The sequence below is a fragment of the Cinclus cinclus genome, chromosome 13 (genome assembly GCF_963662255.1).
Source record: "Cinclus cinclus chromosome 13, bCinCin1.1, whole genome shotgun sequence".
NCBI classification, from domain to species: domain Eukaryota; kingdom Metazoa; phylum Chordata; class Aves; order Passeriformes; family Cinclidae; genus Cinclus; species Cinclus cinclus.
Genome location: NC_085058.1, coordinates 12,054,884 through 12,069,996, shown reverse-complemented (window position 1 = coordinate 12,069,996; position 15,113 = coordinate 12,054,884). Strand labels below are relative to the sequence as shown.

The window sequence follows — 15,113 nt, the reverse complement described above, 5'->3', positions numbered from 1 at the left end:
TCTCCACATTTCTGATAAACTTTCTCAGAACACTGTGTGGGAATTTCCTACTGCCAAGGGTTCCCAATCCCTGCCTAGGCATTTTAAGGAGGACTTGCAGTGTTGCTTACCCCATTTTCTTCTAGTGCTGCCAAGGGTTTATTAATGCTGTTGACAAACTTGTTGACATGCTCAAAGTGCTTTGTCATTTCTGTTGCTAAGACCATGTCAATAATGACTTGGCGAAGGGTTCGATACTCATTCCTGTTTAAAGAAGGAAAATATTAAGAATGCTGGCTGGGTCACAAAGGGCTGGTTGCTAAAACAAGTCTAGCAAAATTGCAACAGACCATTTCTGTTTGAGAGAGGTGCTAGGGGAAGAAAGAACAGTAATAAAGGCTTGGACAGCTGCATCTCTGTTAGGTGGAGTACCTTTGGTGTGTAGAGACATATGTGCTCCAGGCATGAATGGATCTCTAGGAGAAACAGTACCAGAGCTGGGCAGAAGCAGAAGCACCAGCTGCTTAGGAGGCTGCTAGGACATGCCACACCTGTATGTTCCTGAGGCTTTTAGCACAAACACTCAGCAGTGGCTCACTCTCCAATCAAGTTGTCAGCAATATTTTTCTGCTCTATCTTGAGAGAACCAAGGCAATGGTCACATATTTGCCCTAAATGCTTCTCTGAGGCTGCAGGAGCAGCAGGTCCTTCATTATCCTTCACACTGCAACAAGGTATTTTATTTTTGACTGATGCTCTGTGGACCTTTCTCTCCTTGCTCTCTACCCACCCAGCCATAGCTCGTTCTCTGCATCCAATGACACAAAATAACTCTCCTAGACTTGCTCATATTAAGATTTACACTAAATTCCTTAGGTAGGGTCTGCCTTTTTATGGACGGGAGAAACTGACAGTAGGGAATTGCTTGGAAGTCTATGCAGGACAGACAGAAGCGTTCTACTCTTTTATAAGCAAACATGACAAGGGCCATGGACAGTTATCTACCAGGAATTAACCTCTTCTGGGATGCTTGCTTGCCTTATGTTACACAGAACGAAGTGAGAGATGTTAGTGGGCAGAAAAGGACCCTGAGGGTTAAGCTTACCTCTCCATGTTTTTAAATATATTGCATTTGCCATCCCGGGTGGTGAGCTGGAAAGCCAGGGCAGCATGGTGGCTCTCCAGCACGGCCGTGTCGTTATAGAGAATTGCGAGCTCACTGCCAGCATTGCACAGGAAAGAATTTGTCCTTCCTGGGTGATCCACATCATGGACTGTGGCTGCAATGAGTGCTGCAACCTCATCAATCGGATCCAGAGTTTGCTGAAAATAGAAGGGTGCTTAGTTTTCCTGGCAGACTCATTAGAAACCCTATTCTGTCCATAAGACTAAGCCAAGTCGCTGAGGAATAAAAGCCCAAACTCTGGAGATCAGTAAGGGTCAGATGTTCTAAACAGAGCAATGGAAAATTCATTATAAGCTTCATTGAACATTGTGTGACTTTTTGGCCGTTTTGTACCTCTTAAATTTTGCCTTAACCACACCTTTGTCACAGCACATCAAATTAAACAAATGTAAAGTAATAAATTAGTTTGTGTTTTCTAGCAACATTGAAACCTCCTTCACTTGGAGTTAAGGTACTTGGCTTGGAAAAAAGACCAATACTGCTAAAAATTATTCTATTACCACGAGACCCCTTAATTTCCTTTGGCAATTTAATGTGTGCTAATCATGTTCCATTTACGTACTGGCTAGGTTTACAATTTGAAAGGAATGTTATCCATACATCCATTTCTTTAATAACAGTGTCCTGGGGTTACAGCTAATGCATATTCTATGGTGACTATTTGATAATTTGCATCCATGGATAAATTACATGACACATGTTCTGTACTTTCTGTATCACACCCTGATTCTGGTAGCATGCTGTACTCCATGCTTTATGTCTACTTGCAATAGGCATTGCTTTATGTCTATTTTTATCTACCTTGTCATGTAATACAAAACTATTTGACTCTTAAGATTTTAAACTTAAGTGTTAATAATTTATTAATATCATAAAGGAGAACAAGAACTAAACATCTCAGAAATATTTCATATGCATTTGGAAACTAGCCTTTGTGCTGTGTTTATACTGTCATTTGTGAAGGACACAGATACAAAACAATTACATTAAAAATTGTAATAAAATTAAAGAGACACAAGACCAGAAATATTCCCATTTGAATTTGGGAGCAGGGCAGATAATTTTAATTCAAATTTGCTTTAATTTGAGGTCCAAATTCTCTATGGGCCCTCTACTACTATTCACAATAGTTACACTTGGCAGGTGAAAAGACAAACCCTAGCCTCCTTTACACCTTCTGAAATTATGCAACGACTTGACTTTGCAGGAGCAGGGATATTATTCATTGAGGACTGCCAAGAAAGTCTCATGGAGAACAACAGAAGGCAAGTAATTCCTTCTGCTCTAGTTCATAGTTAGCATTGTCTGAAATACTCCCTGCTGTGTGTTAGCTTCTTCATTCTTTCTTTCAGCTGCTGCTCATGGGTTTCTATTTTTGTGGTATGAAGTTAGGAGAGAGGGATTTGAGTATAGGCTCTCTCTCCTCAGAGGGACACAATGACCATCATTCAGTCTGGCTGAGAATGACCTGTGCAGATGGGAGATGGCCAGAAACATGAGAACACATGACCTGGAGGACCACAGCAGTCTACCTGACACTTATTTCACTGGTATTTACAGCACTTTTACACACAACATCAAGTCAAGGATTCTAACTTTGTTATCTTAACTCCCATGGCACAGAAATGGAAACCATTCTGAGAATATGGCTTCAATTTGGGAGCCAGAAAATTTCCTGAGGCAAGCTGAACTGAGTTCAAATAAAAAATAAATAAAAAAAATAAAAAATAAAAAAAAAAATAAAATTCAGCATGAATTTCAGTGGCCGAATTGGCCCTTCTGTGTTTAAATTAAGTTGAACTCTGAGCAACACCAAAGCAGCTGGGCTATAAATCTGAAAAGATAAAGAGAGAATTCTGAACTTTGATTCTGCTCCTTCTGCTGCTGCAACATTTTTTTCTCTTACTGTGCCTACAGAGGAATGGAAATAACATTCTGGAAAAACAGAAGGCAGTCATGCTTCTGTGGCATTGAAATAGATCCAGATCTTGTCTGTTTTTCATAGATATTCTTGGGAAGACCAGCTAAACCTCTGGCAAATCAAGGACTGAAAAAATCCAGTGATATTCTATCCCCACTTGGCACATAGTATTTGTAAATCAGCCTCTGGAGAGCATACTAATGAGCTGCAGCTCCATGTTAACGGAATTACTACAGCCTAATGAGCTGTCAGAAGCAGGTTTACAGTCACAAATTTCTCAGCCAGGTACCCATCACTGGTGCTATCCTTTAGGCAGGCCAGTTCAGAATTTCTACACAAAACTGTGACTCAAATATATCCCACCACTCTACTGTACACACACCAAGCACTGCTTGATTCCCCTTCTCCAGTCTGGGTATGTGAGAGCACAAGTTACTCTGATTTATTCTAATAATAAACTAGGGCTCTAATACCCCAGTGAGTGTTATGGTAATGACAAATAATTTCTTTCAATACACTCCTCCAATGCAGTCTCTATAAGCCTCAGGGCATTTTCTCCAGTGAGTGATATAGCCTACTGTATGGACTATATTTTCCTGGGAGTCTTCTGCAAAACAACCATCAAAAGGCAATAAAAGGTGGTAATTTATTGCATTAAATCTGTTTTTGTACCATCACAAAAGTAATTATGTTGTAAGCTCACCTGAGAGGGTTTAATTGTATGAAGAGGTTTTACCTGAAAAGGTTTTCTTACTCTCCCATCAAGAACTATTCAATTCTATAATATTAGTATCCGTCCTTCTACACATACTATAAGAGAGATCCTAGAATTAATGTACAACAGCCCAGTTCTTTGACCTCAGAGTTACCAAACTTGGTTGGCACTAGGCAGACATTTGGCTTTTGAATCTGTTTCTGAGAGATCCTTCTTTGATTGCATTTGTATTTCCCACCTACAACATTTCTCACAAATGTGAACTCACCTTTACTCTTTCTTTAGACAAGAAGTAAGCAGTAGCATGTAGTACATCTGCTGAATGAGTAGAATTATGGTAGGAGTTGGAGGAATGGTAGTTAGCCTCAATAACTTGTAACCATGACCTCAGAGTGGATTCTGAACAGTTTAGGAATTCACAGATTCCAAAGCGAGCAAATATTTTGAGACCCAGATAAACCAAAGGCCTGTGGAGAAAAATAATCAGAAAGTTTTAAAATTAATGCAGTTGAAAGAATATTAGGTAGCATAAACGGTATGAATCCACACAGCATTTTTAGCTAATGACATATGAAATGATGTAAAAGGATTCATTACAGCGTTACTGTGTCATATATTAGAACTGTAAAATACATAAAGTCAAATTCCCCTTAGTCCTCCCCCCAGTGTCAGACAAAGGTGTCTCCAGGTTTCTCTGTCAGGTAACTGTAATGCACTAAAATTTAATTAATTATCCTGGCTTTATTACCGTATGTCTGCTTGGACTTAAGGCAATACTAGTAATATATTCTTACTTGTGAGTCATTGAAAATCACTTTACTTCTCTTAACAAATGAACTGCCATTATTTAAACACAGTAGGAAGCAATCATAATTATACTACCTTTAATAAGAGTAAAGGCAACAAAGTACCTCCTTTGTCCCTCTGTGGTCTCTCCAGATCAGTAAGAACAGAGAGACCTACCTGGTGATCTCATGCATGGTGGCTGAGATAATTAATTAAGTTACTACAATGTACCCATTAAATGTTGTAAATCACAGACTGACTGTATTTTTACATTTTTCTTTTTAATTACTTATCTGTATTACTTCATTAGAAATCAAAATGCAGCCAAGAAAGAAAACCTAAAGCAAGTGGATGTAAGTACCTTCCTTTAAAATAAAATAATTTTAAAGAATAATAAAACCCTAGAGAGTTTAGCACCTTTTTGGCTCATAAAACCACTGTATAAAAATGAAGTGCATATTTGTTAACGAAGTGCCTGGTACCTTTCTTAGACTTTGGTTTTGAATAACTTTCAAAACCCTTACAGATCTGGGATTTTGACAAAGGGTTTAAGATAGTCAATTAATTGTAGGATCTGGCCTCCAAATTAGTACCTCACAAAGGCTTTTTAACCTAAGACAAAGCATAACACATGAAACTAGCCCCAAAAGGGGAACTTTTGATAAGCATCAGAAAATAAAACCAAGGATTTAAACAGAAAGAACAATTTACAGTCTTGGGGGAACTTTTGCTCCACCAAGAGCAAAAAAAAAAAAAAAAAAAAAAAGACCTTTTGGGGGAGCTTTTGCTACTAATGAAGTACAGTCTTATCAAAGCTGCTGATCTGCTTTTGAAAACTTCTATGATGGAAATTGGTATGCCCTGCTTTTTATCAGTAAATCTTCTTCAGTTAAGCTTGTACATAAAATGAAACCTGGCAAGATTTTAGAATAAAAACCTTCCTCTAATCCCAGAGAAAGGTAATGGCAATTCTGCTGAAAGGCTGTATTGGAACTGTTCAGGAATAAAACATACCCAATCAATGAAAAGAAAATAAAACCTGATCTGTATCAATTGATGAAATCAAGACCAGCATGTTGCCTCTGAGTGTAGTTTGCCAATAATAAGAATTTGAATCCCCACATGAAAATAATTTGATTTGTATAACTTTTCTATTACTCAATGAAGGAAGGTTTTAAAAATTATGTTGTTCTGTCATTATACCATACCAATGAGATATAATCTTCACTTATATCCACTGGGAATTTGCAGGAAATAGTGCATGATGAAACAGAAGATATTTAAGATGCATACACAACTAGAAATGACAAGGAGAAAATTCCAAACATCCTACATTGAAAATAAAATTAATTCAGTTTTAAAATCACAGGTAGAGAACTTAAGGATCTGATTACAGGATGACATTTAAGTCACTTCTCAGCAACTTCAGTTTATGAGCTCTTGTATTTACTGACCTTTTATGGGTGGCAGCCTCAAGTTCAAAGATATCAAAATCCCACTGTTCCTCATTTTCCATTGCCTGTGTTATCCGTGGGGGTATGTCATTGAGAGAGATTGGAGAGCTCAGACTGCCAGCAACCTGGTGAGTTTCTTTTGAGGAATAAAGTTATTACTATATGTATTTATTAACAGTATATTAAGAAGTATATTTAATACTGAGATACAATTTTGCTAAGTGACCACGATTTCTCTTCTGTTGTAACACCTGACTTAGTAATGCTGCAGAAAACCACTTAAAGATAAAAAACAAACAAACAAAAAAAAAGCTCATAAAATAGGACATCTAATCACATTTCCCCTGTTTCTTAAATTTCTGAATATGTTTTAGTATCTCAGTAGCTGCAAAATTAAAACTTACGTTTTGCTGACAATATGTATTCATTCCCAGATAATCTTCGTAAACCATCCTGTTAAATGAAAGTTGCAAGTTAAATGGAGGGTATTGCACAATAGGTCAAGGAAATGATGACACCAAATAGTAGCACAACTTCAGAGAAGCCTGACTGCAGCCTTCACAGAGCTGTCTCTCCCTTATTTGTACTGCTCAGGTTTGCCTGAGCTAGGTTCACACATAGCTCGTAACAGATGAGGAACTGCAGGCTAGGGGATACAACATGGACTCAGATGGGTAAAACCTCAAGTTTTTCAGGTGCAGATGAAGGTCTAGAATTGCAGCCTCACATCTGTCTTTGTCTGGCCAACACGGACACCAGTTGTGTGTCTGTCAAAGCAGACATGGTGTGTCCACACACTTCCCCCCCACAAGCAAAGGTGGGCGGTGGGAGGGAGTGGATGGAGACATTCCCCTGCTCTCCTGCCTTGGCATTGGCAGATCCAGTCACCTCAGCAGCATAAGAATCTCATGACTGCAGAGGAACAAATTACTCTGAGGCTTCCTTTCTAGCACACAGAACGTATACTTATTTATTCTTCAGTTCAGTGCCTCCTAGGCTTAATTCTGGCACGATGCCTAGATGTGAACACTGAGATGATGGATTTAAACTAACAGAATTATGTATTTAATATTTACTTTTTGTTTTATAATTCTAAATGTTGTGGCCCAAATCCTGCTTGCTCTTTTGAGGTTACAGCTGTTAGCTCATGTTTAGCCCATGATGTAAAAAAAATATTTATGAATGCACCTTACTAAAAATGTTACTCACAACAAGTATAGAAGAAGTAAATGTGAATGCTGTATCTGAACATGGAATATATGCTCTTAAAAGAACTGTCATATCCAATTTTTGTTTTCACATTTGTAAGTATATGAGCCTGGAGTTTTGTGATTTAAAAGAAAAGGGAGTACAACAGTGGCTGTTCAGTAGAACTGCTATGACACAAATATTTAGGTCACCAGATGCTGTCTATCATTTAGAATCAAAGATTAGTTTTTAAGAGTTGAAATAGCAGGTGTAATTGTATCTAGTAAATCTATCTTTGAACTCCAAATGCCCTTCCTGCTTGAGAGTTCAAATCCAATAACATATTACTTGTTTCCTTCTCAGACATAACTTCTGAATGCAAATAGAACAATATAATTCTGTTTTCAGCAGACCCTTTGATGGAAAAATGTTTCTTTCCAATAACTTTATAACTCTTATCATGCCATATGCTTTGAAATTAATTTTCTCAGCTTTTCTTATTGCTCCATAAAAGAGCTTTGGGTATTAGTAAGGATTTTATATTTTGCAATATTGTTATCTTCATGTTTGTGGACCAAATGCAATCAGAAAACAATGCATGTAAGGATCAACAATCCAGAAAAAGAAAAAAACAGGTGAGTTTACGGACTCTTATGTATTCAGCAGAAGAAAAGATTCACTTCAAGACTAATGACTAAATGTATCAATATTCTTCCTATATTTTTATAGCTAAGGTAAAAATAAATTTTGTCTACTCTGCTGGCAAATACAACCCAATATGAACCATTCAGGTCTTCTCCTGGTATTCTTGAAGTCTCCCACATATTTCTCCTAATTAAATATTTGCTGTGATATTTTTAAAGGTAAAAATGCACATGGCAGATGATGAAGATCAAGTAACTGGGGAAATCAGGCAGTGAACATTAATCAAGAGCCATTTGTGGCAGTAAGTACTTACTGTCATTAACCCTCCAACAAGGTCACTTGTATGTGGATCCTCATCTTTTGTCCCCAGTTGTGGAGAATACAGTTCAGTGGTTCTTAAAATCTCCAAAGCCCGGTCTAAAGCTTCTGCAACTGGCATGGGACTGCTCTCTTGTGCAGCATTGATGATGTTTATTACCTAATGCAGCATCAGACATATTGTGAACTTAGAAGTGATTTTGAAAAAAACCAGAGATGTTGATTACTGTGGAAAACTCAGGAAAATAACAAGATCTGAAACTTTAATCCACATGAGGAAAAATCAAAATGAAATGCTGATGTTTGCTACTGACTCTGGGAATAAGATCATGGCCTTAAAGACAGCAATCTTATTAATGACTTTCCCCTCCAAGGCACAGCCTCAAAAAGTCTCTGAATGGATTTAATGTAACTCCCATTTGCCTCTTGAAATTTGTTAAAGAGCTGGTTTTTGACAAATCCCTGAATGGTTTCAGAAAGCAGTTGACAATGCTTAAGTAAGAAGCAGGAAATCCAGTCCCTCCTTCTTAAAAAGGTGATGTGATGGCTGACCCCACGGATGCACACTCTACCAAGCAGGTTTGGGAGATCTTTGTTCAGAGTATCTGCCTTTTTGAGGCTACAGCAGCAGGTGAGTGGAACAGGGAAGGAGCTGCACCAGAGGCTGGTGCTGTCCTGGAGCCCCATGGCCCAGTGGTTCAGCACAGCCCAGCTGTGACATTACCTTGGTGATGGGAGCCTCGATAGTCATGGAATGGACCCTGGCCATGGAGGAGCGGCGCCGCTGGGAGCTGCCTGTGTGCAAAACAGAGCAGAACTTGTACCCTGATTGCAGAGACCAGGAGGATCAGCCAGCAACTCCTGGGGCCTTTTCTGCTTACCCTGCTGTGCCTTTCAGAGGCAATCTACTGCAAAATGCACAAGTGCAAAGAGATTCTGGCTGAACCACTGATATCCCTGATTAGAGATAAGTGGCTGTAACAGCCTGGCAAAATCATGGCTTTGCTTTATTATTTTAGCTAATTAAAATATTCAGTTACAAACTCACTTATAAGACTATACAGATGTGTGTGTATAAACTGGCAGGTATAGGTAGGAAACCACTGAATTTAGATTATTACAGGATGTATCTACTCTTGCTGCCTGATGCAATATGACAAGTCATAATGAGTCAGCTTCCAAACTGAGGTAAATCACTGAAGCTCTTTTGAAGTGGGTAAAAATAATAGAAGAGGTTCTGGCCTATTATTCATTGGAAATTTAAAACCAAATATTTTATATTGGTTCACAATTTTGGTTCTGCAGAGAAAAGGTCAAAATGAGATTTTTCTGGTTACTGTGCTACCTATAAAATGCAGACATATCTTTGTTATTCATTGTGCTGAGCAGTTCTTAAGAAGAAGAGTCAATGCTATTTTTGCTATACTGGAATATGACTGTATTCTCACTGCCACAGACATGCTTCACTAGTGTATGTTGCCTAGACTGTGATGAGGTATGATTTAACAAAAGCATGTAAGTGCCAGCAACATTTTTGAGTATGTGACTCATCTATCAAGTTTAGGGTGATCTAACAGAGCAAAATACAGCACAGTGAAAGAAAACAAAATTAAGAAAAAAGTATCTTCATATCTTTATCAGGGGAAGAGGTAAGAAATGTAATAATTTGTGTATTGGGTTTGCATGACAACTCCAACTCAGCCAGACTCAACACGATATGTTGTTTCACATACCATCACTCCCACGTGATGTTGTGGATCTGACATCCAGGGATCCTTTCCTCATGTCTTTGTGTCTGCAAGTCTGAGTATCTGTGAAGAAAATGGTATTGCATAATGACACAAAGTTCTGCCTAAGATGTATGTTAAAGGAACTGAAGCACAGAAGAGTCTGGCAGCAGCTGAGTGACACTGACTTCAACGTTTCAGGAAATCAGAGCTGATCAAAGTGCTTTCTCAAGATCTTGCCCTATTACATTGTCCTGAACCCAATCAAGTTCTCAGGCAGAACATGCCTGAATGCCTGTGCAGAAGGACACAGAGTGGAGAGAAAAGCTCCTCTCTTGCCACTGTGACACAATTTCAGTTGTGAGCACAACTTGTGCAGCAAACCTGAGTTCACTCAAGTAACTGCTGCCACCAGGAACTGGTGGAGAGCACATGCCAGCAAACAGGGCTGTGTATCCCAGGTTCCTTATGGACTCCAAGATTCAGCCTGTGCTAAGACTACTGTTAACAAGTACCTACAGCATGGATGCCAAGTTTGTCCTAACTGAAGTGCTGATATGTGGGATGAGGGTGAATGATAGTGTTGGTCACCCTCATTCCCACCCACATGCAAACTCCCCACAATGCAGCTTAAAGCAGTGCAGACACAGGTGCCATGTGCTACAGAGCAGCCACAGCAACACCATGACATGACAGCATCCTTCTCATTTCTAATTCTGTCACAGGGATCCACCACCTACAACTGAATTGTGCACTGAATCCAGCAATACCAACCTGGGGCCTGTGACAGCGTTTCCGAAGGTGGGTTGCTTTATGCCACCTCTAAAGTAAGTGAGGCAGGTAGAGAGGGTGTTTGTATTTACTTTCCTGCCTTCTGAGTTGGATTCCCATCTTATCACTAGGTAAATAAAACTGTTCACAGTCAAATCACTAACAATGGCCTTTATTTCCTCCCCAGGCATGTTCTCCACTCCTTGGGATGGAAGAGATGTGTCGTACCTGTCTGAGATTCAGCCTGAATACATTCACATGTCTTCTCCACCTGCAATTCAGCATAAGAAATCCAGTTAGTCAGAACTTTGCCATTATTTTGTTATACTTAGGGCTCAAACTAAAGTGAGCATAGCACTATTTTCACTTACCTTATTGTTGTCATTGCACAGTCTACTAATTGACACATAGTGTCTAATCTTTCTGTAGGCAAAAACCAGAAAACAGTATGTTAATTCTATCCAAACCTCAGCTCTAATTCAGTGCTGATACTTGTGTGCTCCAAAGGCTCAATTTGGGGACCAAGTGGAAGTTGTATAAACATCTAGACATGCTTGAATCTTGCCCATGATTAAAGTACACAGTGACCTCATCCCATAACAACCCTTGGCAACAGCCGTGAAAGGAGCACAGAAAAGTGAGAATGGAAGGACATAGTACAGGAGCTCATTGAAATAGGTCCTGGTGACACCAACACAAAGCAGAGAAAGACAGGAGGGGGCACGTGCACTTCAGGGAGAATTAGAAGAGTCAGAGTCACAAGTGAGCACATCTGCACCTTTGGCTCCTTTTAGGGAACAATTATGAGAATTTCACTTTCCCTGCACACAGCACGTAAAGTTGATTTTGCCCAAGGAATTAAGCACAGAGGTCTGAGACACCCTTCCTTGCATAAGCTTCCATTGTACTCAGTAGCAGGATAATCCAATATCTGCTGAAGGCAACTGAACTCTAAACTGAGCCTTCATTCAGACACAAATCATGACTTTAGCTTTCACACTTACCCTCCCTGTCCAATGACAGGTAGTATCTTCACATTTTGTTGTATGCTATCTCCATTTTTCTTTTTCGCATAGTACATTCCTTGCCATTCCTGAAAAAATAATTCAAGGGGAAGGAAGTTCAGATAAAACATGAAGAGAAGCTGTGGCTTCATACCTTCTTTCACTGAAAGCTGTCTCAAAATACAAAACCAGGCAGGACTGGTTAAACTGTGCTCAAACCATCAAATTTCTCCCCAGTAAGTAACCTGTAGGTCACTGTGTTGCTGCCAATGCATGGACAACTTCCAGAGGAGCAGCCTGGGAATACTCTGATTGCAACAGCTGGACTCAGAAGCTGTGGGAATTAGCTGCCTTCTCTTCCCCATCTTACCTTAATGGTGTTGCAGGTCATTTTGGGGAGAGCAGGAGCTTAGGCCAGCCTCTGCCTGGAGCAGAGTCTCCCCAGAGACCCAGGACAGGAGGGTCACTGCAAAGCTGTCACACTGCCCTGATCACCTTCCCCGCTGGATACACCATCACTGCTGCATGGCTTGGATGTCTTATCACTGGTTGGTTAATACTAAATGCATCTGTCACTAAAGTGCTTTGGTATCCCAGCACATTTACTTTCCATACTGTCAGTTTACTATCAAATGCAGCAGAGATTTATTCTCTTTCTTTTAAAGCAGAAGAGAATGCAGTAGAATAGGTCCTGGATTCTGCCTCCCCTCTAAAAGCACTCTGGTATTAGGATTGCCTATGTGTTTCCATCCCTAGAATAGCTGTTGGTGGTCTTTTTTGAGCTGGGCATTTACTAAATACTGAGTGATTAATGAATAATAGAATCCATCTTGCATGTTCACTTAACACAAGCTGCTCAGGCCAATTGCTGTATTTCCGTTGAGTTCAACAAACTTTAGATCAGATCTTATGCATGTGAAAATACCCTCACGAGGCACACAATATGTATTTATTTATGTGAGACTGACAGATTTCACAGTCAAGCAGGCCAGAACACAGGTACAGAGAGAATAGTTTTACATTTATGTTGATGGAGCCAGCAAATAAAGACTCTAGCCCACAGAGAACTGCATGTTGACAGGCTGCACAGAAAAAAATATGAAAGGCTTTTCTGAAGATCTGTCAGAGAAGAGAACTGTGCATAACAAATTGTGTAGTGAGCATAATGTCTTCTGTGAGCTACTTGAGGAATACAAATGAAGATAAAGCAAGCACTACAAAATTCAATGCTCTCATAATTAAAAAGTATGTACATCAATAGTTTCCTGACAACCAGGATGAGGTAGAGATGAGTAATCAATCTCTAACCCAGGTAATAAACCCAGGATGTGCACAAAGGGGTGAAGTCATAAACTCTAGATTGGATAATTCCCTCATTTGAAAGCACATCCTTTTCAAGGCAGGTTATTCACTAATGTGTTCTTCTCAGTCAACAGATCGATTTTTCAACTTGTGAATTTCTAAAACCTGTGAAACTGTGGCAGGAAATGTGTGAGGGAAAAGGTCAGTGCAATTCTGAGAAATGGGAGGTCCAAGCCAAACTCCTGCTGGTAGGTGAAGTTCTCCCAGGGATGTCACTTAAATGTATTTTAAGAGCACCATATGCTCTCTCCCAGAGCTTCTGTCAGCAGTCCAGCAGAGAAGATCTATTCCCAAGATGTGCTGTCAGTCAAGCCCATGGTTATGTCTGCACTGGAGCCACACAAGCACCGTGAGCAGTTCCTGCTGCGGGGAGTGCTGGGATCAAACAAGAGCAAACACCACTCAGCAAACCCCACAGTGACACTCCTTACAGACTGAATCAATGCTGAGGTTTCCAACTCCACGAAGAAGGCCAAGGCACACATCTGTCCACTGAGCACTCTCACAGTAAGGAACCCCTCAGCTCAGGCTTTCTTTTTGACTGGGGCTTCTTGCACTAGCCAGCAATGCTCAGCAAACAGCTTGCAGAAAACAGAGCACACCAAAATAAGCACAAGATGTCATGAAAACAATTTCACAGAACTGAAGGCTGAGCTGGGAAAGTGCTGTTGTATCTGCTTTATCACAGCGTGGCTGCTCTCCCACCCCCTCTGGAAAGACCTTGCAAACAGCTCCCAAAGACTGAGAGGAATTGCACGTCTTGTCTGTTCTATCAGTAGCCCTTCATCTCACTTCAGAAAAAGCAAAGCTAAGAGCAAACTGCAGAGATCAAAGACAGCAAGAATTCTAGTCAGAACTGCATGTTTCATCTTAAAGGATGCAATTTGAATTGTGAAACAAAAGAATGAAGAAAAGCATAACTCTTTCTTAACTCCTCAAGTATGGATGGATGAACATTTCAATAACATTGCCTTCTGGCAAATTACAGCCAGCTGTTGTAACAAAAAATAACTTCCAGAGATATGGTTTTTGCTAAGAGAAACAACATCCTGACTCAAGAATCTCTATGAACCTTGCAATTTCCACTTTTTGAGTATAATACCTATTAACCAGTTTGTTTATACTGAACTTGCTCACAGTGCGTGAGCAGAAGAGGTGAAATGCTGCAAGAGTCCATCTTCCTGAATTCCATTTAAAGACAAGATAAATTTCATGCAGCATAGATTTTTCCAAAGATCAGAAAAACTTGCTTTCTATTATTTTTTATTACTATGTTAGTATAGTACCACATTTATTCAAAACAGAAAAGTCAAACCTGTTGACAGGAAATTATCACAAGAGCAGACAGTTTCTCTTTTTTTGGTGTGCTGTAACCTACTGTAGCCAAAATATAACCTATTGTAGTGAGAAGCAGTCTTTTAGATTTAGGATATAAAGAAATCACAAGCCTTGTAACTACACACAGACCATGTCAGAATGATCCAGGTAACTCAGGCACCTCTGAAAATGCTGTAATATCTTGACACAAATAATTTCAAAACTAAAAGTATTTCAAAGGTTGTTCCTCACAGTTAACCTCTACTTGCAAATGATTCCTGTAATAATTTAACTGGCAATTCATTTTTATATTAATATATAAATTTAAGGTTGCATAGATTACCTATTATAAAATGTTCCAGAGGAAACACAGAACGCCTGCAAATAGAATATATCCACCTAAAACAGCTTAAGCTGTTCCAGACAGACAGGTTTAAGTAGGCAGTATTTCATTAGCCCTCACTGTTGAAGCCACACAGTCGAGTAAAATTAGTACAAGGACGGAGATGAATTATATTTAGATTTCCATAATTCATAGAGTAAATATATTTCCATTATTAACGAAATTTCTATCAGCTCACTAAAATATTAAAAAATTATCACTTTATATCTTAAGAATTAATGGTGCAGATTTAAAGCCTGACACATCTAATGTATTTGAATTTTAACTTAGTAAGTACTCTGTCCTAACATCAGTTTTGTCTTGCACACATTTACTGAAATAACTCCAGTCAGGCAAC

The 15,113-nt window shown here is 39.3% G+C and overlaps 1 protein-coding gene across 1 annotated transcript in view; it reads right to left on the bottom strand.

Moving 5' to 3' along the window:
- PDE8A (phosphodiesterase 8A) overlaps nucleotides 1-15,113 on the bottom strand; it is a 30,256-nt gene that overhangs the window by 5,248 nt on the left and 9,895 nt on the right. The window contains exons 8-18 of the mRNA XM_062501842.1: nucleotides 11,695-11,783; nucleotides 11,062-11,113; nucleotides 10,919-10,961; nucleotides 9,926-10,003; nucleotides 8,917-8,987; nucleotides 8,188-8,352; nucleotides 6,446-6,494; nucleotides 6,042-6,177; nucleotides 4,070-4,268; nucleotides 1,085-1,302; nucleotides 111-243 (exon numbers count right to left, since the gene is read on the bottom strand). Of these exons, the coding sequence (XP_062357826.1) occupies nucleotides 111-243; nucleotides 1,085-1,302; nucleotides 4,070-4,268; nucleotides 6,042-6,177; nucleotides 6,446-6,494; nucleotides 8,188-8,352; nucleotides 8,917-8,987; nucleotides 9,926-10,003; nucleotides 10,919-10,961; nucleotides 11,062-11,113; nucleotides 11,695-11,783 (1,233 nt within the window). The remainder of the gene's footprint in view (nucleotides 1-110; nucleotides 244-1,084; nucleotides 1,303-4,069; nucleotides 4,269-6,041; nucleotides 6,178-6,445; nucleotides 6,495-8,187; nucleotides 8,353-8,916; nucleotides 8,988-9,925; nucleotides 10,004-10,918; nucleotides 10,962-11,061; nucleotides 11,114-11,694; nucleotides 11,784-15,113) is intronic.